This window comes from Lepidochelys kempii, chromosome 13 (assembly GCF_965140265.1).
Source record: "Lepidochelys kempii isolate rLepKem1 chromosome 13, rLepKem1.hap2, whole genome shotgun sequence".
NCBI classification, from domain to species: Eukaryota; Metazoa; Chordata; order Testudines; family Cheloniidae; genus Lepidochelys; species Lepidochelys kempii.
Window position 1 is genome coordinate 22,649,455 of NC_133268.1, and position 22,575 is coordinate 22,672,029.

Sequence of the window (22,575 nt, forward strand, 5' to 3'; positions counted from 1 at the left end):
CTCTTACATGTATGTATGGCACTCAGCACAATGGGGCTGCTCACTACAACTGTGGCCTCTGCACAGTATTGCAATTCAATACATATAAGTTGGGATAAGGGCCAATATGCTTCTTCTACATGGCTCTTGCTGGTTTTGGGAGCCTATCACATTGGGTTAATGCAGAGCCCATATTCAAAGCCTGCAGTATAAATCCCCAACATTTGGGATACACAGAGGCTTCCAAGCAAACATAAGAGAGTACCTAAAATGTTCAACTCTAGGCAGCATGTGAAATACTGGTGTGTCTTTCAAAGGCAGTGCTATAATTTACCATAGAAAACTCCTCTAATACTTACACCTTCCTGCTCAGGACAGACTCCCAGACTCCTGCACATTTCCATGAAGTGGGGTAGAAAATCTTGGTCCAGAAGGATGTAGACTGGAATCTTCCGCTTTCTATAGGCTTCCTGAAGGTCACTGAAGATCTCAATATCTGTGAAGGAATCCATAACTAGAGCGATCACCTGCAGAAACAGAAGAAGCCATTAGGCCCAGAGCCTGACTCTCTCATTACACAAATAAGCATGACTTTGCCTGTCTAGATCAGTAGCTCCCCCAGTCAGTTCTCATTCAGTGGTATTGTACAGCCAGACAAGTTTCTTTCATGCTGCCTTTTTTTTTTTTTTTGGGAGGGGGGGGAGGCAAAATGATAATCTTATGTTCCCACAATTTAGTCAAACTCACTATGCCCTGGAGTATACAGGATGATCCCAGATGGATTATTCCCACACCTGTTAATGCTCTCACATTATGGTTTGCTTTTCTGCACAACCTTGGATAATGACATCTTATTTCAGCACCTGGGGAGCTGGCAAGGCACAGTCAGCAGTCTTGCAGAGTTGGCTCCACTCCCTTGCTCCCAGATACGCTGGGCTGAACGCCTCCTGCTGCAGGGGGTTGTCTTAGCCCTACAGTTGCTGATCAGTTCACTGCGGCTCAAGAGAGTTTTAGAAATAAAAAGCTTCTGTCTATACTGGACAATCTAACATGTCTTCCATCCCTGTAGTATCCAAGCATCTCTCAAGCTTCAGTGATTGGATCCTCACAATACCCCTGCATGATAGGGATACATCATCCCCATGCACACAGAGATGAAGCTGCTTACCCACAGTCACAAAGGGAGTCTGGGGTAGAGCTGGGAACTGAACCCCGATAGAGCCAGGTATTATTAGTCTGAATCCCAGTCCAGTGCCTTCACCAAAAGATCATCCTTCCACCAGCATTAGCACCACTGCATGCTTTCTGCTATTAATTCCTCTAGTGTAGTCAGGGCCCAAGACAGGAAGATTCTTCTCTTCCAGGCCATTAAGAACTAGTACCACAGCCATGTGTGTTCTAGAAACCCATCTAGCTAACTCCAAATGTCATCACAGACCTAGATATCTAGCCCATCATCATTCAGAGGAAGTGCATCTGGCTTGGGGATGATGGAGATGAGTAAAAAAAATTCAGTTTGATGGCTTGTTTCGCCATATTCCAGAGTACTGGCACATCAAAGGAGAGTGTCTGTACAAGTAATGTAGGTGTATGGGAGCGGCACTTATCAGGTGTAACCCAGCCCCAAGGTGCGTACAGGCATGCTGCATAACCACCACTTGTGTGGTATTGCTCACACACAAAGTTACTTCCCACAAGTACAGAGATTTACTTTTTTGTTCACCATTGTACTCTGTTCCGAAGCACTGGTAATTAGAGTCTGCAGAAATACTCAGGTGTTTTTAAACAGATTTGCTTATTGCATGTGTCCTAACAAGAGTTTACTGTAGAAAGCATTTGCAGAAACCAAAACTTAAGTAGATATTAGAAAATATCCACTGAAAGTAGATTTTGAGTTGAAAAACTCCACTTTTTCACAAGAATCCCAATTCTAAAAGTCATGCATATCAAATCACGGAAGATAAACAGTACCTGTGATTTAGGTGTCCAGTGAAAGTTAAACAGCTTGAATTTTAGCTCTTGAGCACTTGCAACAAGCTACACTCCAAGAATTATTCACAGAAGTTTGGCGAATAATTTGAGGAAACAATAAAGGTGTTGTGACAATGTACAGCCAGAAGAGGGAAGCTAAAGGTATTTAGCAAAGCATTCAGTTTTGGTCTACTTCTGCTCCCACAAAGTCAATGCTAGAAAACTCCTGTTTAATTCAAGGGGAGCAGTTAAACCAACAATGGCCGCTTTTGAAAAGCCCATTCTAAAATTGGTCAAACAAGTTATTGGCTGCACTTTATTCACGCAGCTGTAATCTCACCAACACTTGCAATTTGAAAGGCGTCATTAGTGAAGGTGCTTCTAAGGCAGAGGTGGGCAAATTACAGCCTGTGGGACCATCCTGCCCAGCCCCTGAGCTCCTGGCCCGGGAGGCTAGCCCCTAGCCCCTCCCCTGCTGTCCCCCCTCCTCTGCAGCCTCAGCTCACCATGACGCCAGCGCTCTGGCCCGCCAGTCCTGCCAGGCAGTGCAGCAGCAGGGCTAGCTCCAGCCAGGCGGTGGGGCTGCGAGCTCCTGCTGCTCTGAGCAGCATGGGAAGAGGGCGGGGCATGGCTGGATTGGTGTAGGAGTCCTGGGGGGGCCTGTTGGGGGAGGGGGGTGGATGGGGTCAGGGCAGTCAGGGAACAGGGAGGATTGGATAGGGGGTGGGATCCCAGGGGGTGGTCAGGGGACAAGGAGTGGGGGGGGGCATGGTTTGGAAGTTCTAAGGGGGGCAGTAAGTGGGAGGGGGCGGGTAGGGGCAGGAGCCAGGCTGTTCGGGGAGGCACAGCCTTCCCTACCCAGCCCTCCATACAGTTTCACAACCCCGATGTGGCCCTCGGGCCAAAAAGGGTATGTCTACATTGCAATTAAAAACTCATGTCTGACCCATGCCAGCTGGCTCAGGCTTGCAGGGCTCAGACTAAGGTGTGGTGTAGTGTAGACATTAGGGCTTGGGCTGCACCATGGGGCCAGCAATCCTGCGGGCTGGATCCAGCCCATGGGCCATAGTTTGCCCACCCCTGGTGTAGACAAAGACTCCTGATGCACTGTCCTCACCTTTTGCTTTGTATGACTGGAACTACAGTGGCAGAAACTAAAATACCAGTGACTGAAACTACCTTTCTGGTTCACAGGGTACAAGTGACTTATTTTGGAAAGCTAGATGCTCGTGAATGCATTGTGATCACACGTTCTGGCTTCAGGGCGTTCTTACCAGTCCATCAGTCACTAGCTTCCCCAAGGTTCAATCAAAATCAAATACTGACTCACCAGTCATTAGGCAATAACAATTTGTTGCTGTCATCTCTCTCACTGTTTAATTCATTTTGTTTAATACATTTACACCCTTCCCTCATTTGGGATTGTGCATGACCTCAAGCTGAAAGTTTATCCATCCACTCCCCCACCCCATACACAAGTGTCACTAGTCCTTTTGCCATACATCAAAGCTGCCTAGTTACATAGCCTTATAACTAGGAAGATGACAGGGCTACTCCTTGGACTGACCATCAGAAGAGTATTATGAAGTGTTTGGCTAGCATTTCTTCCTCCAGGTGGTCACCTCTACTGCAAATGAGCTCCCCAATTCAGCAAACAGTAGAGCTCACCTAGAAGTGAAGTGGCATTGGAACCATGATCTCATCCACCAGTGTTAGAGAACCACTTACCCACCACCTTAACTTTCTTTTTAGCTTGGAGGGGAACACATGCCTCCAGAGATATTTAAGCCTCGTTATAAGGCTATGGAAAGGAGGGGAAAGAAAAAGTGAAGTCTATGAAGAGACAGACCACATGTACAGTTTGGGCAAAGTTCATTCTGAACCTGGGGTTTTACAGGGAATTATGGCATGTTACAGATGCACACCATACCAGGCTATTAACATGCAGATATAGGTACATACTAGATCAGAGAAGTTGCTTGGAAATTGGGAGGGGGTAAGTTTGTCTTTCTTTTTAAAAATAATGCACACTCCATCCAAATTTATGGACGGACTAGAAAGGCCAGTATCATCCAAGTCTTTAAACCAAGTGCTGAATTCATCAGACCTTCAAACATTTCTGAACTGCAGTTTTAAATAGAGAACTTCTCTAAGCTCTGCAAGGGGAGAGAAACTCAGTGAAAGCAATTTCTCCTTTTTACCACACTTGGTCTTCAAGAGGAAGCTTGGAACTGAGGATCTTAACTGCTCAAAGAGACCAAGGGACTGTTCACCCAAATAAGGGTAGAATACCCCCTCGTGTAGTTGCATTCCGTCACCTGTTCTTACTCATGAAATTTCATTCTTCACTGCTTCAGGAGGGATGTGTGTGCACATGAAGGATGGGCATATAGTAGACCCTCTCCATATTTTGATCCCTGCAGGATGATCCAGGCCTCAGCTTTAGTGTGTGTTTTAGGCCACAGGAGTATGTTTTAGTCTCAGGTGAGCAGTGTGACTAGTTTCTGCCACTGAAGGGTGCATATACAGGCACAGGAGGGTATAAGTTACCCATTCTCTTGTCGTTTCCCTTCATTGCACCAGCTATGCACAACAATACAGTTTAATAGCTATACCTCCCTTGATATTTCCAGTACCTGAATCACTTGTTCACTTCTCTTCTGGGGTTTTAATCCCTCCCCGTATAGAATAGAGAGAATGCTACACTAACAACCTTTACTGAACCACACCAGCTGGAACTGATTAGCCCCCTGAAGGCACTGCAAGTCCTGGCCTGAATCAGCAACTTTCCTTTGTGATAAAAGCCCAAGATAAAGAAATGCACAATACCTCGCAACATTTGGAAGTTTCTATGCAGGCATTATGTGACAGAGGTAATCCCTGAAGAAGAGGCCAGCCTCATGTAGTAAATTTGAGTTGTATGCAAGTTACAGCAGACAATTTGATTTCAAGTAGCTCTGGCACCTGTAGAAGAAGTGGGTTTATCCCTAGCAGATAGGATTATCCAGTAACCATGCCCCTACTGAATCTGAGATTTCCAGAATTTGGGTATCAGTGCTATAGTAACATGCTAGGAGTTAAGCCCATTGCTTGAGTACCGTGATGTATTTCTAGCCACCACCACCACATCTGGCCTTTCCCTTCCTCGGTGAGCTACGTGTATGCTTCAACTGGACTAGTCACAAGGTCAAGTTTCTTGTTGTAGGTCCACATCTACATCTAAGCCACACAACTCCAATCCTCCCACTTCCCATTACTGTCAGGTATAAGAATATGGAAAGAGGTGCTGTTTTCCTACTGCATTGGACAGACCAGCAATCCAAGCCAAACACAAGTAGAGCAATGTTTCCATTCACGTATTTTAGATTTTCATAGCCAGGCCTGGCACTTCCTTCCAGCTAGTCTTTAACCACCAAGAAAAATCTGAATCAGGAGCCTGCTATTATTATTGAAGAAGTGTCAGACCACTGGTCCATCTTCTAATCCAATATCCTGCCTTTGGCTGTAGTTAATACCCATAGCTTCAGAGGAAACCCATCCCCAACCTCTATACAGAGCACATAGTACCAAGCCAGGTACACAGTGTTGTACGCTGGGGTGGGAAAGGAAGAAAATAACTTTCTTCCTAACTCAGTTTATGCCCTGAAGTGTGAAATTTAGTGACTGCTTTTAGTGTCGCTACACGTTATTGGTCCTAATTTTATCGAGGCTATTTTTATTAACTTCAACTATAGTAATTGACTGATCTCTTGGGACTGCAAATTCCTTAGGTGGATTACACACCATTTCAAGTCGTTCTCTTTTATTCATTATAAATTCTCTTGTCCTTTTTTCCTCAAGCGATCCCTTTTCCCTCATATTGTAGGGCACCATAAAAAAATCTTACCTGTTACTCGCTCTTTCATAACTTAACACTGATTGACATGGAATCCTGGACCTCAAGACTACACGTCTTTAAAAATTCTGCCCCATAGCACTTGGCCTTTCCTGTTCTATTGTGTTTTGGGGAGGGGGGGATCTTTGTGGGTTGTCATGCACATACAGATCAACAGCTGACCTGACAAATTGCTTTTTTTAAACTCCAAGTTGTATTTTTAAAGTTATTGTTTGTTAGCAACCAAAAGAAGTGTATTCAGAACATGATCCTCCCAGATTAAAAAGCCTGACCTCGCTCACTCCAGAGATGCATTGTCCAAATGCTCATTGTATTCCCTCCCATAATACGCATACCTTCAAATGGCAACCAGAAACCAATTCAAGTTGGCAAAGGGTGGGGTGGAAGGCGGTGTTAGTTTGAGTGTAAGTTACCGGTAAGCAAGAAAAAAAATCCTCCAGGTGCCTGTAAAATACTGTTCAATTATAGAAAAGTCTTGGGGGGGGGGGAAGAAGAGGAGATATTGCTTTTGTCTTCTCAGGTATTGGCCACTGTCAAACCTTGGAGTACAAGGGAGAAAACGAGCAAGACCTTCTCTTTCGGTTGTTTGATGCCTGCTTGGGTCTTAGTAGCATTGTAGGACATCTTGGGCTATGTCTACACTGCAGTAACACAACTACAGCGATGCAGCTGTGTTGCTGTAGGGCCACAGGAGGTATGTCCTACGTTGATGGATGGGCGTTTCTTATTGACGTAGTTAATCCACCTCTCCAAGCAGTCGTAGCTAGGTTGATGGAAGAATTCTATCAACCCAGATGCACCTATACCAGCAGTTAAACTGATGTAGCTATAGCATGCGAGGTGTGAAAAATTTCACAGCCCTGAGTGACGTAGCTAGATCAATCTAATTTTAAGAGTAGACCAGGCCTAAGATACAAGTTATAGGAGCTATGGGGCCCAAAGATCTGGGCACTACTTCAGTAGAGATAAACAGCTATTCTGGAGGTTACGTTACTGTGACAAAACAGGATCTGGCCCATTGCCTCTAGCAATCGTTTTTGATAGAAGTGCATGTTTGTGTGGTGTTTATCAACTAGATTAGGTCTAGGGCATGGTTTAAATGTCTAACTTTAACCAACAAAACCAATACTTTCCCACTGGCTCAGCCTCTAGTGCAAAGCCCAGCTACTGTGCCATGTTCAGCTGCCGAGAAGCCTGCTAGCCCTAGACTCTGCACAGGGGCTCAGTCTTGCTTAGCAGCCTCACTAGTAGACATTGGAGGCAAAGATGAGGGATGTCCCCTTACCTCAGATACTAGCTGCTGAAAAAAAAAAAATGGAGCTTGCTTTCTTCTCCCCATAGCAGAGCCTTCTGGCTGGGGCGGGGAGGGAGCACACCCCCCCAAATGCAGCAGGGCAGAACAAGGAGGACTTCTAGGTCATCCTTTTGCCAGCTTCCCAGTTTTGGCATCTTCAGACCCACCCACCAAGCAGCCAAATGCCTGCCTCTTTTGCTCCCCACAAACATCAGTGTAAAATGGACATTTGACAGTTTCATAGCTGCCTGGGGGGGTGGGGAGGGGGGGTCCCACTAGCAGTAGTGAAACTGGCTAGCATCAGGTGAAGTTTAACTCCGGTGCTGCTGAGCAAAACTATGAACATCAGCTGTTTACAGACTAGGGAGTTGAGGGGGGAAAAAAATAATCACAGCATTATGGCCAGAGGGTTGTCTTTGCAGATAAAACCCTATTGCATCAGAGAGGGAAGCTACATGTGCAAGAACTTTGAAAGGCAACATGGCATTTATTAGGGAACTGCAGCTACACAAGACAAATTGGTTAGGAACTTGATATGGGAGCAATTAAGGGTCCATTTGGTTTGGCCAAGACAAACTTCAGCTCATGAGCAGTGGAACGGTTGGATGAAAAGATTTGGAATGTCTTGGCAAGCAGCATAAAGGGAGGATGGAGTTTAATATTTATGTAACTGTGTAACATTGCTAGAAGGGAAAGAATTAATGGTTGTGGCCCAGATCCAAACAGATCCTTAAAAAAATTTCTAAGCTGTTTAAGACTGGACAAGTTTGTGCATGATGTTTTTGATAGGAGATAGTAAGGCAGAGAGAGACCAGTACATTCATAATATATTGTGTAATAGGTTTAGTGTTTTTTAAATTACTTTACCGTTTCCGCAATACAGAAACTATTGCGAATCAAGAAGTGGTTAAATCATTATGACCCTAACACTAAAAATATGTTCTTATTTCTCCTAATCTTTTGACTTTATAATTTGACATTTGTTTTGAAGAGATTAAAGCTCACATTGTGTCATATCAGTGCAGACACACATCCCAATATTCTGGCTAGGATAGCATGTTAGATGCGTAGTCTGTTTTATACAGTAGTACAGCTTGTATGCACGGTTATGTAACAGCTTCCAGTTTCTATAGAAAGTGTGATATTTGACAAGTTACAAATTGAAAGTGACAGACACTACATGCAAAGTAAGGCATATGCACAAGGGGCCATTCAACCTTCACTCTACAATTTCTGACTTCTAAGTGCATTGTTTCCTCAACCTTTATATCATATTAGTGCCAGTTTTAAACAGGTATAATTAACCATATTGCTGGTTAGCATTGCAAGAATAAGTGCAGCAATGACAAGGGCTGGGCATACATTAGATACACGGTCTCATGTGAAGTTTCCTTCTCCTCATAGCAGAAAAGCTGTTCCATTTTGCATAGCGAAGGCCATTACAGTGCTAAAGATGTTCTCCTGCTGTAATCCGCATCAACTGGAGAAGTCAACATCAACAGGTCCATATCCATGCAGCTTATCAGACAGTCCAAGGTTTTAGCCCAGTCACTGGGGCAGTAGTGGTCCCAGCTACACAACATGTTATAACCAGCTCAGAGGACATCTTAGTGATGATCAAGTCCCTGACTCAGACACCTCAATCCAGCCTTGCTCCTTACAAGCAGCACAGGCTGGAAGCATAGTATGAAAGTTGCAGGGAATCCCTTGCCTGCATTCGGAGGCTTATGAGGGTTTGTTTTGCTTTCTTGTACATCAAAGCGTCCTACAGTCATGGTTTGTTTCAGTGCTGCCTTGCCTTCCCCTCCCACTGCCCCAAATTCCCCCTTCTTACAGACATACCCTGAAATACACTAAGGGATGCTTTTCAAACCACGATGTTGGAGAGCATTAGTTAGAACTGGCAAGGGCGACGCAGCCCAAGAGTCTGACTAGCCCCAGGTGTGACATACAAGGGTACAGTCCAGGCCAATGAGTAGCTGTGTTATCCCTGCCCTGTAAAGGGCACCTCAGGTTACAATGCCTTGCTGCTGTAGTCTCCAACCTGGACTGCTCTCAAACAGCCTCCAGAACGTAAATCGCTCCCAGCTATGTCTGTATGCGCTACAGACAACCAGCACACCTTGACTCTTGCCAGCTTTAAAGATTACTCCAGGGTGATCCCAACACACTCCCACATTTCTCCTCAGGAATATATGTCCTGTACTGCCAAGCCCTCTCCTGGACAGCACAAATAGGTTAAGTCCGTTATTCCTTTAAGAGAATAATAGGCAAGGCTCAGATTTTGTCAGGAATATTTTAGTAAAATCACAGACAGGTCAAAGTCTTCCATGGATTTTTGTGTATTGCCATGACCTGTAATTTTTACTAAAAATATCCCTGAGGAAATGGGGAGGAAGGAGGGTCCAACACCCACAGGCACTGGGAGCTCTGGGGGGCCCCGCCACCACTGGACAACAGCAGGGGACCCCTGGCCACCCACAGGGAGTGGCAGCTGTGAGGTTCCCTTGCTGCCTGGAGTTGTGGGGGAGGTTCCCCCACCATCCTCAGCAGGTGGGAGCTGCAGGGTCCCCACCACACCACCTGCGGGGGCTGGGAGCTGCAGGGTCCCCCTGCTGCTCAGGGGCTCGGCCACCAGCATCAGCTGAGAGCTACGCGGCCTGCCAGCTGACAGCTCCAGCCCCGAGGAAGAAAATGTCACAGAGGTCTCTGGAAGTCACGGATTCCGTGACACAATCATAGCCTTAATAATAAGCACACAATTTACTACCCCAAAAGGAAGGTACCCAGACACTTCAACTTGAACATACTGGATTAGATAAAACAAAACGAGTTTATTATTAACTACAAAGTACAAGTAATAAGGCATAAGAGTCAGAAATGGTTACAAGATAAAACACTGCCTAACAAACTATATTAGATTCAAAGCAAAGTTCTCACCACATGCTTTCTGCAGTCATAAGGACCAATCCACAGGTCAGGACTCCTCCCACAGAGTTTAACAGCTGCTTCCTTTGTCTCTTTAGGGGCAGTCAACGTGATGGGCAAGGTCTGTGTATGGGGTGGGGTGTCTTGGGGCCTTTATCTCCTTTTTTATAGTTTCAGTCCCACTCTTGAAAAACATTTCCAGCAGAGACCCAAAGAGACAGTCTATGTGAAAGGATATACCCTGCTTGTTTTTTTTCCACATATGTAAGCGTCCTTTGATTTTCTTCTCTGCTTGATTATTCAGTTTTCAGCTTAAATGCAAATTAAAGCATGCACACATTCCCTCTTTTGTTTAGGACAGACCTGTTTTCTGCCTGTATAGGGCAGTGGGGTTTCAAACCTGTGTTAATAACCCCACACAGAGAAATGTTATAACTTCACATAGAATGTGTGGCCACACTGTACCAGGAATAACACTGACCACCAGAAAAGTATAGGTTTTCAAAGGATACCTCTGGCAAGGCATTCTTTGTACAAAGGTTATTGCAATAATGTGTACAGTATGAACACAGGGATTTATTCGTTCCGTACCAACAACTCACCCTCACTAACTTCCCAGATTAAACAGGTTTCAGAGTAGCAGCCGTGTTAGTCTGTATTCGCAAAAAGAAAAGGAGGACTTGTGGCACTTTAGAGACTAACAAATTTGTTTGAGCATGAGCTTTCGTGAGCTACAACATCCGATGAAGTGAGCTGTAGCTCACGAAAACTTATGCTCAGATAAATTTGTTAGTCTCTAAGGTGCCACAAGTCCTCCTTTTCTTTTTGCCAGATTAAGTACTCACCCAGTCATTAGAGCAAGGGGCTAGAGGTTGCTCACACTGAAGGACACAACGGCAGGGCGGGTTATATTCTAGCCTGCAGCCCAGCTTCCATGGGGTGCTGCTGGAACAGTTTGTATAGCGAGGGTACGGACCGAGCTCTACACCCCTGTACGTGATGGAAACCACTTCCAGCCAGGTGGTGATGCTACACCCGCAGCACCCCCAGTTCCCCAGGCACAGAGGAGCGCTGTGCAGCGCAGCATCCCGCGGGTTTCCCAGGGCAAGGGACGCGGTTCCCGGAGGAGGCGGCGCGGGCAGGAAGGGGGCGCAATGGCCGGGCTGGGGACTCACCTCCCTGGCCGAGCGGATCTGCCTGCGCACCGCCTCCTTGCAGCTGTAGATGGTCTCCCCGAAGCTGGGCTGGAAAAGCGCCTCCACGCGGGTGAGGCCGCGGTACGAGCCGCTGGAGAAGGCCGGCCAGCCCAGCTCCAGCACGGGCGGCTCCACGTCCGACTGCTCGGGGAAGTAGGTGAGCGAGGAGCAGTCCAGCGAGGCGCTGAGCGAGGGCTCGGCCGCCCCGTTCTCGGCCCCGGCCGGCGGCGCGGCCGCCTGGAGGACGGCCTGGATCTCGGGCTCCGAGAGGAAGCCGGGCACCTTCTCCCGGCGCAGGAAAGCGCGGAAAGCGGCGCGGCCGCCCGCCACCAGCTCCTCCAGCGCCAGCCGCTGCGCCTCGCTGTAGAGCTCGGGCGAGCTCGGCTCCCCGCGGGGCCAGCGGCCGGGCGCGTCCTCCAGGCACTGGGACTGGTTCGCCATGGGGAGCCGCGGCCGCTGCTAACCACCAGCCCGAGGAGCGGGGAGCTGATCCGAGAGGGGGCAGAGCTGAGGCCGTACGGGGGCCTTTTATAGAGAGTTTGAATCCAAACCAGCTGCCGCGCCGCCGCCACGGATTGGGGAGGCCGCTGCCTCTCCTTCCCCCGCTGTGGTTGGCTGGCTGCTTTTGAATGTGTTTGGCCAAGCCCGCCCCTTCTGCGCTAGGGCGAGCTCGGCCCGCCGCCAGCTCCGGCCGGCTTCTGTGCCCCGCAGGCTAGGCGAGCCAGCCCCGCCGCCGCGCCTGCCTCCGCACGCTCCCTGCTCCTCCGAGGGAAGCAGAGACTGCCCAGAGACTGAGGTGCACTGGGGCCCAGCCAGGGGGTTGAGAGAAGCAGGGGGCGGGCAGGCCGAGGGGAGCCAAGGGGGTCTCAGGGCCCGGCTCCGTGGAGCCATTGTAAAGCCGGCACTGGCCCGGTCACCCCGCGGCTGCTGCTGGGAGGCACGCTGAGCCGGACTGCCCTGAGTTTGGGCAGCAGCACGGGGCAGCCAGGTTTTGGCCTCGACCCCCTGAGCAGTGCCAGGGGCTGGGCTGTGTGGGGAGTCTGAAACATTTTCCCCCTCCCAGGCTGGCTGCAGGCTTTACTTTGCAGCTCTTTCGTCACTGGATCATTTCCAGTTCTCTGTGCTTTTTACTAGGGTTGTTAGACAAGGGCTAAGTGAAAAGTGAATCTGGAAATGTGGACTTATTACTCTTTGCAGAGTCAGACCTGTTCTACTCATGATGAGCTCCTTATTTAGTGGGCTGCGTTTAACAAGCGACAGAGCACGTCTTTATAAACCAAGGAACATACCGTTGTACTATGCCACTTGAAAAGAGGGGTACGGGCAAAGAAGCGAAAGCATCCAAAATCCCCGCTGCCCATCCCCTGTTATGAGCCTGTTGCATTTAGCAGAGGTAGGGGGGAAAGTCCTGAGAGAAAAAAGGGCTAGAAGCTTTAGGTCTGATGAAACACGGAGGCAAATTAATGTTTCAATGGCAGCAAATGGTAGGGAGAAAAGGGCATTACCTTTCTGCAGGGGGATGGGAAGAGGTAGCACAGATTTAAGGGGTCTCTGTTATTTCACTGCCAGCTCCAACTCTGCTAAATGCGAACGCTTTCTCTGCAGACAGCTGCTTCTGCCCTGAAGCTGTGCCTTCACAAGGAAAAGAGGTGTATTTTTCACCTGTGTTAGAACCATAGTGAAGACAAAAAGAAAAGGAGTACTTGTTGACAGGGACACGTTGGAGGGATACAAAGGGGGGCACCAGCTAAAGGGGGGGGCACATGCCCCCCGAGGTGACCTGCATGTTAAGGACAGCTACATTATTCTGTTGCGTCTGCCCCATTGATGACTGGAGATAATTTTTAAGTCTTCTGAAGCTGGAGAATGAGTTCAGGATGGTACAGGCATAGTGAGAAGGATTCTTACATTTGCAGTCCTCTGGAAACAGTGCTTCTGGAATACTGAAAATGAGTCCAAAATCTCATTCTTGATGGGTAGCAATTTAGGCACCATCATTTTGTATGTATAGTTGGGATTATATTTTGCCATGTGCATTATTTTGCATTTAACACTGAATTTCATCTGCTGTTTTCTTGCCAAGTCACCCAGTTTTGTGAGATCCCTTTGTAACTCTTTGCAGTCTGTTTTTGACTTAACTACCTTGAGTAATTTTGTATCATCTGCAAACTTTGCCACCTCACTATTTACCCCTTTTTGCAGATCATTTATGAATATGATGAAGAGCACTGACCCCAGACCAGTACAGACCCCTGGGGACACCTCTATTTACTTCTCTCCTTCTGAAAATGGGCCATTTATTCCTATCCTTTGTTTCATGTCTTTTAACTGGAGTGCCTGGGAATGCTTTCAAGATCACCTAAGGATCCTTAATAAAAGGCTTCCCATTAAATTAAATAATCTTAATCACCCCTTCTTTGTTTATAAACAAACTCCCTGCACCAAGGGCAGAAGTCCTTAGCAATGCCCCCCCCCCCCCGGCGATTGGGGCGGGGCATGTGACCCTTCCTCCCTGCAGGTAGGTTACCACTGGTTCAACCTACAATTCCTTGTCTTCACTACAGTTTAAACACATTAGTTAACATGGGTGCATTTTTCAGCTGTCAAGCTAACTTTCCTAGTGAAGACAAGACCTTAGTGGCAGTGGAAAACTCCTGTAGCCCTTACGGTGGCTGGATCTGCTGGTATTTGTGATCAAGGGAGGGATGACATACACATCTTCCCTCACTCCAGGGCTTATCTATACAGGAAAGTTATACCGGTGTAACTGTGTGCATGCTCTTCTTCCAATATAAGCCAAGCTGAAAAAAGTGTCCATACAGAATGTTCTACTGGTATAACTAGTAAAACTTTCCTATTAAGACAAGCCTTAAGAGGCTTAATTCCTTTTCTTCCTCCTCTCTCTGCAAGGGTCTGTTCCCAAACTTGCAGAGAGATAATAGCCCCTCTCCTGAAGCAAACAGACAGTGGAATTGATGAAGGACCAGCATGACAGTTGCACATTGGCCTGTTTGTTATGGGGGATGGGGAGGGGTTTGTGATTTTTACTGCTCCTGTTATACCTGTGATGGTTACCCTCAGGCCCCAGTAGAGAGAGCTGCAGCAGTGCTTAATTTGTTATGAAAGAGGTGCCGGTGCTCAAGCAATTATGTTCTGGGGCTTAAGGAATATTTTACTTTTATAACTGATGTGGCAAGCTCAGAGGTGCCTGGGCTCTGACCTGCCAAACCCAGAGGTGCTGGGGCTCAGCCCTGGCACAAATTAAGCACTGAGTCAAACATAACTGCTGAGTCCTCAATTGTGGAAGAAAAGGGTGATGGTTCCTGGGTATTTGAGGACGTATGAAAGAAGTCCTTGCTACTGTGGCAACCTGCATGTACAGGATTAATGAGGAGTCCACCATGAGCTCAAAGCTCCATGCAATGTTAAATCTGGTAATTAAGGACACCAGGCCATGGGCTTGAACACTAGTCAATTCCCATCATCCTAAGACCTCACACTTCTGTTGATCATCGGTTGATTTAAGATCACTGCATTTTATCCACCTGCCTAGCTCTTCCAGACACATTATGTTGGCAAAGCCCATGGCTGCATCAGAGGAGGAAACACATTTAGGTACAGTCCACGCAGTGGTGGTACATTGTTATATTAAAAATCAGATGCCATAGATTTCAAACATATTAAGCCAGTAAATAAAGACCCCATCTGCAGTTCCTGATATTATCAAAAGAAATTTAATATATTTTTTTAAATTAAAAAATTCAATCATTCTATTAAAGACACTGAGAAGTCAGATGCTAATACTGTCATACATATCCTGTTGGCATGAGATTTACGTACAGTTTGATATTTAATGCATTGCTTCAACATGTTAAGAAACCATCTTTTCATACTTACAGTAGCAATATGAAGTTAATTCCATACAATATCAAATATCCTTTTTTAAAAAGTTTTAAATATATTACTCTGATTGCCAAAATGCCATTTTTATACACAAAGCTGCTAATACAATATACAGTTCTCTTACATTATTTTTTCACATAAAATACATTTTGTCAAGTTTTATTTGTACATCATTTACTACAGCTCAATGGAGTCATGAATTATTGCAGACGGCTGGGCATCCTTTTGATATGTCCTGGATATGCAGCAGCCGAACCTAGCTGTACCAGGCCTACAAATGCCACTGAAGTTGGTTTACTGCTTCCTTCTCCTGGAAAAAACGACAAAATTGCAGTCTAGATGCTGAGAAGTCAGATAAGGCTCAACTAAGGGTGTATCCACACTGGCTTTTGAAAACCTGTTCTCCACTGGCTCAGGTGGAGGCTGGAGTATAGACTGGGCTCAGGCATGGGACTGAACACCAGATAACTTAAATGCCTGACTCTTCTTTCTAGACCTTCCACCATTGCTACCACCAATAGAACTGCAACAGTGGAGAATTACAAGCTGTAAGTTTGCAGTAGCAGATGCACCCGTAAAGAATCCAAGCATACTCTTCCTGTGTAGGCAACTATACACTGGCAGCTTTACCTGCATGAAGACAGCAGGATCAGGCCTGGAAACTGCTCAGTAACTCCAAACCCCACTTTACAGCCTTAGAAAAATTACAGTGTCGTGTAGTAATGGACTACAGCTTGTAATACTGCCATTGTGTTTGGGCACTTACTGTACAACAATGAAACATTTTTTGTGGACAGAATGTGATGTGCCAACACCATCTGTTAAAATACACAAGGACTTGCATCTCATTGTGTACCCTTATGACCCGAGAAGAACAAAGCTAACCTGGAGTTTTCACCTTACACAAGTTTTCATTTATAAATCAGCCAGTTACTAGTAAGATAATACTTTAGGAAGAACATGTAGTGCTCATAATGCTTGCACCAGGACATCAAAGCTAGAGAAAGAATAAAGATTTTAATGCTGGCACCAGACTTGATGTTGGAATCAAGTCATGGCCAGTGGACAGGAGCCAGAGCTGAAACTCAGGTGTATGCCAGGCCTGAGTATAACTTCAACCATAGCCCCAAACTAACACAACTAGAACTCATTATGCTTTTATTCCAGGTATCACAGGACTGCTGAAAATCTGTTTTATTTCAATTCAAATACAATTTTGGGTGGGAGGGAAGATTCCCTCTCCTCTCACTCGAAAAGCAGAGAAGAGAGATGGGAGAACAAAAGAAGCAAAACAAAACTCTGCAATTCAAATTGAAAAATTTCATAGGAAGTGAACATTTGAAAAAAAGAAGATTTTCCTTTGAAAAGCCATTTTGTCAAAACAGTTGAAGCCAGCTGTACAGAGTAGCCGCATTCTAGTAGCCACGTGCACTTAGCTATTTTTAGCTAGCTTGGTAATACATAGATATACCCATAGACAGGGAGAACACCTCGAGGCAGGCTGACCCCAATTAAGCCACTGAGATCTTTTAAAGAATAGTTCTAGGGCTTCCCCAAGTGGACTATTCCTATTTCAGTATATGACCGATAGTGTTTCAACACAGAAGGCTGCGAGAACAGATGCCCAACATCAAGGTGAAGTGTGCTAAGAATGAGGCTCAATGCAATTTAGGGGATTATAAATGCTCACATCTACCTACAAACTTATCAGCGAAAAGCCACTTTGCATTAACAGAATTCATCATACCCATTGGGTATTGCCCTGTCTCATTATTGCTATTTACCGGAACTCTCTCTGTGACCATCATCCCCTTTCTTCCCTAACACAGGGGAGGCTCTGCCCTGTGTAACATCTCATCAGAGCCCAAGCTAGAACACTAGGCTCAAAACTGTGGAAGAAATTCAGATCCAGCTCCATACTGAGGCCTTGCTCTAAGAGCTCAAATGGGACAAGAAATTTCAACATCTTGAAGGGGAAAGTTTGGATCTAGGTCTGAAATGAGAACCTAACTTTATAGTTCAAGCCCATCTCTAACAATTAATAGCCTATTGCTATGCATATTGCTTGGCTGGATCAAGAGCTGGCAGAGACTGCTCCTAGGCACTATTATGCATCTGAAGAAGGTCCTTTAGCATGGCAGTTGGAGCTCCCTCCAACTCTTCATTAGCTTGCTAGCAACCCTAGGGCCCCAGTATATCATGAAGGCTTGCATGCAGTAAGGTTGTGCCCATACACAACTCTCAGGGTGTGGTAACTAATAACTGGATGATAGCTGGATCAACCTCCTCAAAAGCTTGGGGAAAGGTGGATCTGAAATTTACACCCTGGGCTCATGTCTAAGAAAGCTAGAGTCTGACCGGCTTCCCCACTGATACTCAGATTTTAACAGAGCCAGGCTGCCCTTGCCTACAGGGAACATGCATGAAGGAGAGGATTGTACCAAAGAGGCAGGCTAGACAGCTGTGTAGGCTTTAGGGGGAACAGAGTTTGAATGGTTGGGCCAAGAACAGAACGCTAAAAGAGAAGAAAAAATTTCTACTAACCTAAGTGCTAGACATGCAAATCCTGAGATGGTTTCTATTCTCAACTTTTTAGTGGCACTAAAATCTCCAACAAAGTAGCTGAGTGTCAGCTATTGTACGCCACAAAATAATCAAAGCATCCTACCGGAATGGCCCCCAAGTGCTAGATATTACAGGATTGTAGCTATAGTGCTTTTTAAAAATGAATAAGGACTATATTCTTAAAGGAGGGCACTTGCAATATATCTACAGAACTGCCTGTGCACCTATCCTACCTGTGAAAACCTGCATTTGCATCTACCAAATAAATACCTGCCAGTGGATTAAGTCCCCATTTTGTGCTCTGAGATATCCATTCGGTGCTTACTATCATCACTTCACACACATGTTGAAGTTGTCTACGCCCTGCCCATGTATCCCTGCCGATGTATCCCTGCTGGTGTCCCATGGCCCTCTGGGCATTCCAGCCAACAAGTCACTTATGCCCTTGTTTGAAAACTTATCCCAAGCTGTCAAATTGATTCACATCCTTAAGTAGCCATGGAAAGGACCCTAGACTGACTATCCCATTCCCAAATCCCTACATGCACCAATGGTAGGTAAAGCTCATCACTGCCCTAGTGCAGCTCCTGGAGCATTCACTAGTTTCTGGCTCTTCTCCATTCTGAGATAAATTGGAGATAAATTACAAGTTATCACCAAGGTTATATTTACAGCCCCAGAGCCATAACAGCCACATTAAGCAGCTCTAAGGCCAATTTTATGGTTGCAATGTTACAGCAGTCCAATTAAGGGAATATTTGTGCAACCTAGAGCATGTAGCATCTCTTCCACATCCCCAATAGTAAAGCCATTGTTGCTTAGTTAGACATCACAACGTTAGCTGGAATAATGAAATCCTGGAGATTATGTTAATCAGAGATGTCATATTGATGCATCAGAGCTATTTGTCTACATTACGCTGGATTCACACTGCTTTAGTGTAGTAACTAACCACTGTCAACGAAAGCAAGCCCCAAACTATATAATTCCATCGCATTCAAGTGTCTGCTTTCTATTGGCTGGAATGAGATGTAAAGCCCAATACTCCTCTCACTTTCACCAGTGTAATCGGACTTCATTGGAGTCACTTCTGATTTATGGCTGGTGTGAGTGAGAAGGAACAGGCCATGACCTGATATCATCTATCACTGGGAATACAGCTCACAGCTGTTCAAAGCTTAGCATCGGCTGCAACTGATGTGCAGCAGCACCAGGATAATTCTGCTCCAGCGATTCTCATTCCTGTGGGGGTAATGGGAAAAGGACATTCCCTAGTAAAAGGGGAACATCTTCATTCCATGATATCGAGGCTAAAGTTGCTAAGACTGTCTCAGAAAACTTGATGTGTTCCATTCCCTGGAACTCTGGGTAACCATATGACACCACCAGACCTACATACACCCTCCAACAGAGTTAGCTGCACAGGACTCTTCAATTATCTGCTCAACTCCTTTAAGTTGGGAGAATAGGAGCTAAGCTCCCTGATGGCCCAATAAAAAACAAACAAACACCCTCTAAGGTTATCATACAAGTTCAAACAATGCATCAGTGGAGTGCCAAGGCAGGCAGGGCATCAGGAAATGGAACAGGAATAGCAGGTCAGCCCCTTGAAAATGGGGCAGGAGTGTCAGGCAGGATCCCTGGGATAATGGGGAGGAGTGACTGGGTATGTTATTAAATACATTAGGAAAAGATGCCTTCGCTGTAACAGACCTTCTGAAATCTGACCTGACTTTCTATCCCCTATGCCAAAATTCTCTTCATTTAGGGAGAAAATGGGAAGGAAGGATAAGTGGACTGTCAGAGTCCAAAAGACTAAAGCGTCAGCCTGAGAGGAAGCTCCAACACCTGCCAATACACCCTGGCACCTTCCTTGTGGTAACAGATGCCCATCTCCCCTGCCTGGGGGGTGCAGATACTATAATGTGCAATGTCCTGCCTTCTCCAGCAGAGGGCGAGATGGGCCCAAATCCCTATGCCACTGGATATGGCACTGCAGACACAGGCTCCATGCAAAAAAGTGCGACATCAAATTCAACTCTGAAGTAAACAAAGCAAGGAGTGTGTAAGCCCTCCAGACAACTTGATATGCTGCTTGTACCTAGTGGAGCTCCCTCTTGCTTCCTTTCCCTGATATAAGGATAGTGCAACTCTGGATCCCACCACTGTCAAAAAGCCCCTGTTCATTGTAACACCACACATGTCTCACTAACACACTGCTAATCTCCCTTGTAGAGATGGAACAATGTTTCTAGTTGTGGGATGGCTTCACTAACATGCTGCCTCATCTTTAGGCCAGTGTCTCCTGTTTTCCAAGCCATACACGGTTGAAAGGATAGGTGGGGAGGAGTCAGAGAAGAGAAAAGTACATTTAAAGTCCCTTACCAGAAGGGAATACAGTATTGCTCTCAAATAGCAGCTGAAAAGAGAGGAAGATGCATGGAAGTTCCATGGTCTATGGCAGATGCTTAGCTGGAGCACAGATACAGTGCTGTAAGCAGGATTCTACCCAGTGATGGCTCACGGTGGCAACAGGAACCCAAACAATCCTGCGTTTTTCAAGTTTGGGGCCTACGCTGCACCTATAAGACAAACATTCACAGATGCAGACTGTGTGCAATGGCCCCTTTGTGCAGACAAATATATTGTAGATGCAACTTAAAATATTTTGTGAAGATTTTGCCTGTTTATTCTGGACTGTCGTGTCCAATTCCCTAGAGCTGATGCTCTGCTGATAGGTGCTGTCTCCTTGCTCCTACCATTCAGGTGAGGGTTTTGCTCCCTGAAGGGCAATTGCAGAAAGTGGCCTGCCAATCGCACACCCCTTGTTACACCAAGCCACAGATTCCTCAAATGCAGCCTGGCACACAGTTAACACATGCTGCCGGCTTCCTATCCAACAGCACTTCACTAGACCACTCCAAACTTCATTGCTGCATGCTGGCTTTTGCTCAGTGAAGAAGCCACTTTCTCTCTCATACAAGATAGCTATTTCTGAGCCTTTTGCTGGCAGCTACCGTACTGCTGCTGGTGACCCCAGCATAGGGTCTGGAAAAACACTGGAATGCTGGGAAAAAATGTAAAAAAATTTCCATCCTACTGTGATGCTCAACAACCAAAAGCAACGATTTAGCATTGACACATTTAGATGCTCGAGCAGCTTAGCCCCAAGAACACAGGTTCACACACAAGAGTGTTAAAACCTAGTGAGGCTGGAAATATTTCCATGCCATTTTTACTGGAAGCAGGTATTTCTTTCCCCTTCCTTCCTAATTTAAACAGAGCCCTGCGGTTCTGGCAACCCAAATACAATAGCACTCTGCTAGTGCAGCAGAGACAGAAAGCAACAGAGACCATTCTAGTTTTTAAGCTGAGTGAAGCATAGAGAGTAAAAAGCAGCACCAACAGGGAAGGCGAGATTGTTAAAAATGAATGGATTTCACTAATCTAAGGGTCTTAGTAATACAAGTAATTTGTTCTTATCCCATTACTGACCCTGTCAGTCAGCATTTTATTGCCGGAGTTTATTCTACTGGATTTCCATCAGGAGTTCTGCTTCAAACCCAATGGCGCTGCACAGCCCCTGCTTTCAATTACAGTAGCCCACAAACTGGTTTGCAGCTTTTGACAGTCGGCTGCCACAATGCAGGCATCACACAACTTCCCGAAGTACACGCACTGGGGATGTGCCCAGCTTCACCTTTGTGTAAGCAAACGAAATACACCGAAGTTTCAAAGTCTGCACTTGCAACTCCTGGGCTGTTTGCACAAAGGCAGGGGTCTGACCACACATTCTTGAGGGATACACCTATCACATCCACGAGTGAGAGGCAGGCCCAGTGTGTCGCATTTCAGAAGCTGGGTGGCTCCCAGCAGGAGGCTCAGAAAGGGAGGACTCTAATTCAGATGGTTTTGTCTTTCAAAGACCCTTCATGATTTAGAGTGGAGAGCCCCCCACTGTCCCTTTCATAACACTGCCGTGAGGCAGAGTGGGATAGCTTTTTTTTACTGCACGTGAGGACTTGTACTTCATTTCTCCACTATGGGCCTCACTCTGCCAGCCTTACTCATTTGATTGCAGTGGGGTTACTGGCCGGGTAAGGTACTATTCAAGATGAATGAGGCTGGCACCATCAGGTCCTATGTAACTAAACTGAGTTCTCCCCATGTGGAGATGGAAACAGCCCATCCACAATAATAAAGCTAACCTGGTCACCCACTTTTAGTCTCCTCTGAGGCGAGATATGGATGACACTAGGAAATCCTGCAGCACCCGTGCACTTTCTCCTCCATTTCATCCATGGGAGCTTTGAATTTCAAGAGAGGGGGATCGCCACTGGATGCTGTGTAATAAACCGATGTCCCATTGGAGCTGTAGGGAGAAGTCCTGGAATCAATCAGGTGCTCCTTGGCCTCGCCCCCATTCTCAACTACCCCACTCACGCTGGTGCCAAAGTGGGTGCTGAGGAAGGGGTGGTTAAGCAGCTTAGCTGCAGCCCGCTGCCGCTTCAGTTCAGAAAGTGTTTGATGACTGCGATCCTTGTAGCCACACCAGATTTGCTGAGAGTCGGGGACACCGGGGCTGCTGTAGGGCAGCGCTTGACTTGTATTACAGTCTGGAGCTGTGTGCATTTTCCAGATGTCCCCGTTGGAAACCGAGTACTGGTAACTACTGGCCGGTGTCCTGAGTCCATTCTGGAGGGAGGACTGAGGGTCACTCTGTGTGCTTTTGGTTGCTAACTCAGGAAGGAGCATAGACTTCTCCAGCTCTGAATTCTGTAATGAGAAAACATTAAAGAGAAGCAGCTCCCAGTGTACAAGCCATCCCTTCCACAGCTTTCGAG

General features: G+C 46.3%; 2 protein-coding genes across 2 annotated transcripts in view; both read right to left on the reverse strand.

Moving 5' to 3' along the window:
* The window catches only part of LOC140897300 (protein FAM83D-like), a 15,692-nt gene extending 3,854 nt beyond the window's left edge, over positions 1–11,838 (reverse strand). Inside the window, exons 1-2 of the mRNA XM_073309747.1 lie at positions 11,243–11,838; positions 339–506 (exon numbers count right to left, since the gene is read on the reverse strand). Of these exons, the coding sequence (XP_073165848.1) occupies positions 339–506; positions 11,243–11,704 (630 nt within the window). The 5' untranslated portion in view covers positions 11,705–11,838. The remainder of the gene's footprint in view (positions 1–338; positions 507–11,242) is intronic.
* A 3,193-nt stretch (positions 11,839–15,031) lies between these two features.
* Positions 15,032–22,575, reverse strand: part of PPP1R16B (protein phosphatase 1 regulatory subunit 16B) — a 103,082-nt gene continuing 95,538 nt past the window's right edge. Inside the window, exon 11 of the mRNA XM_073309746.1 lies at positions 15,032–22,507. Within this exon, the coding sequence (XP_073165847.1) occupies positions 21,986–22,507 (522 nt within the window). The 3' untranslated portion in view covers positions 15,032–21,985. The remainder of the gene's footprint in view (positions 22,508–22,575) is intronic.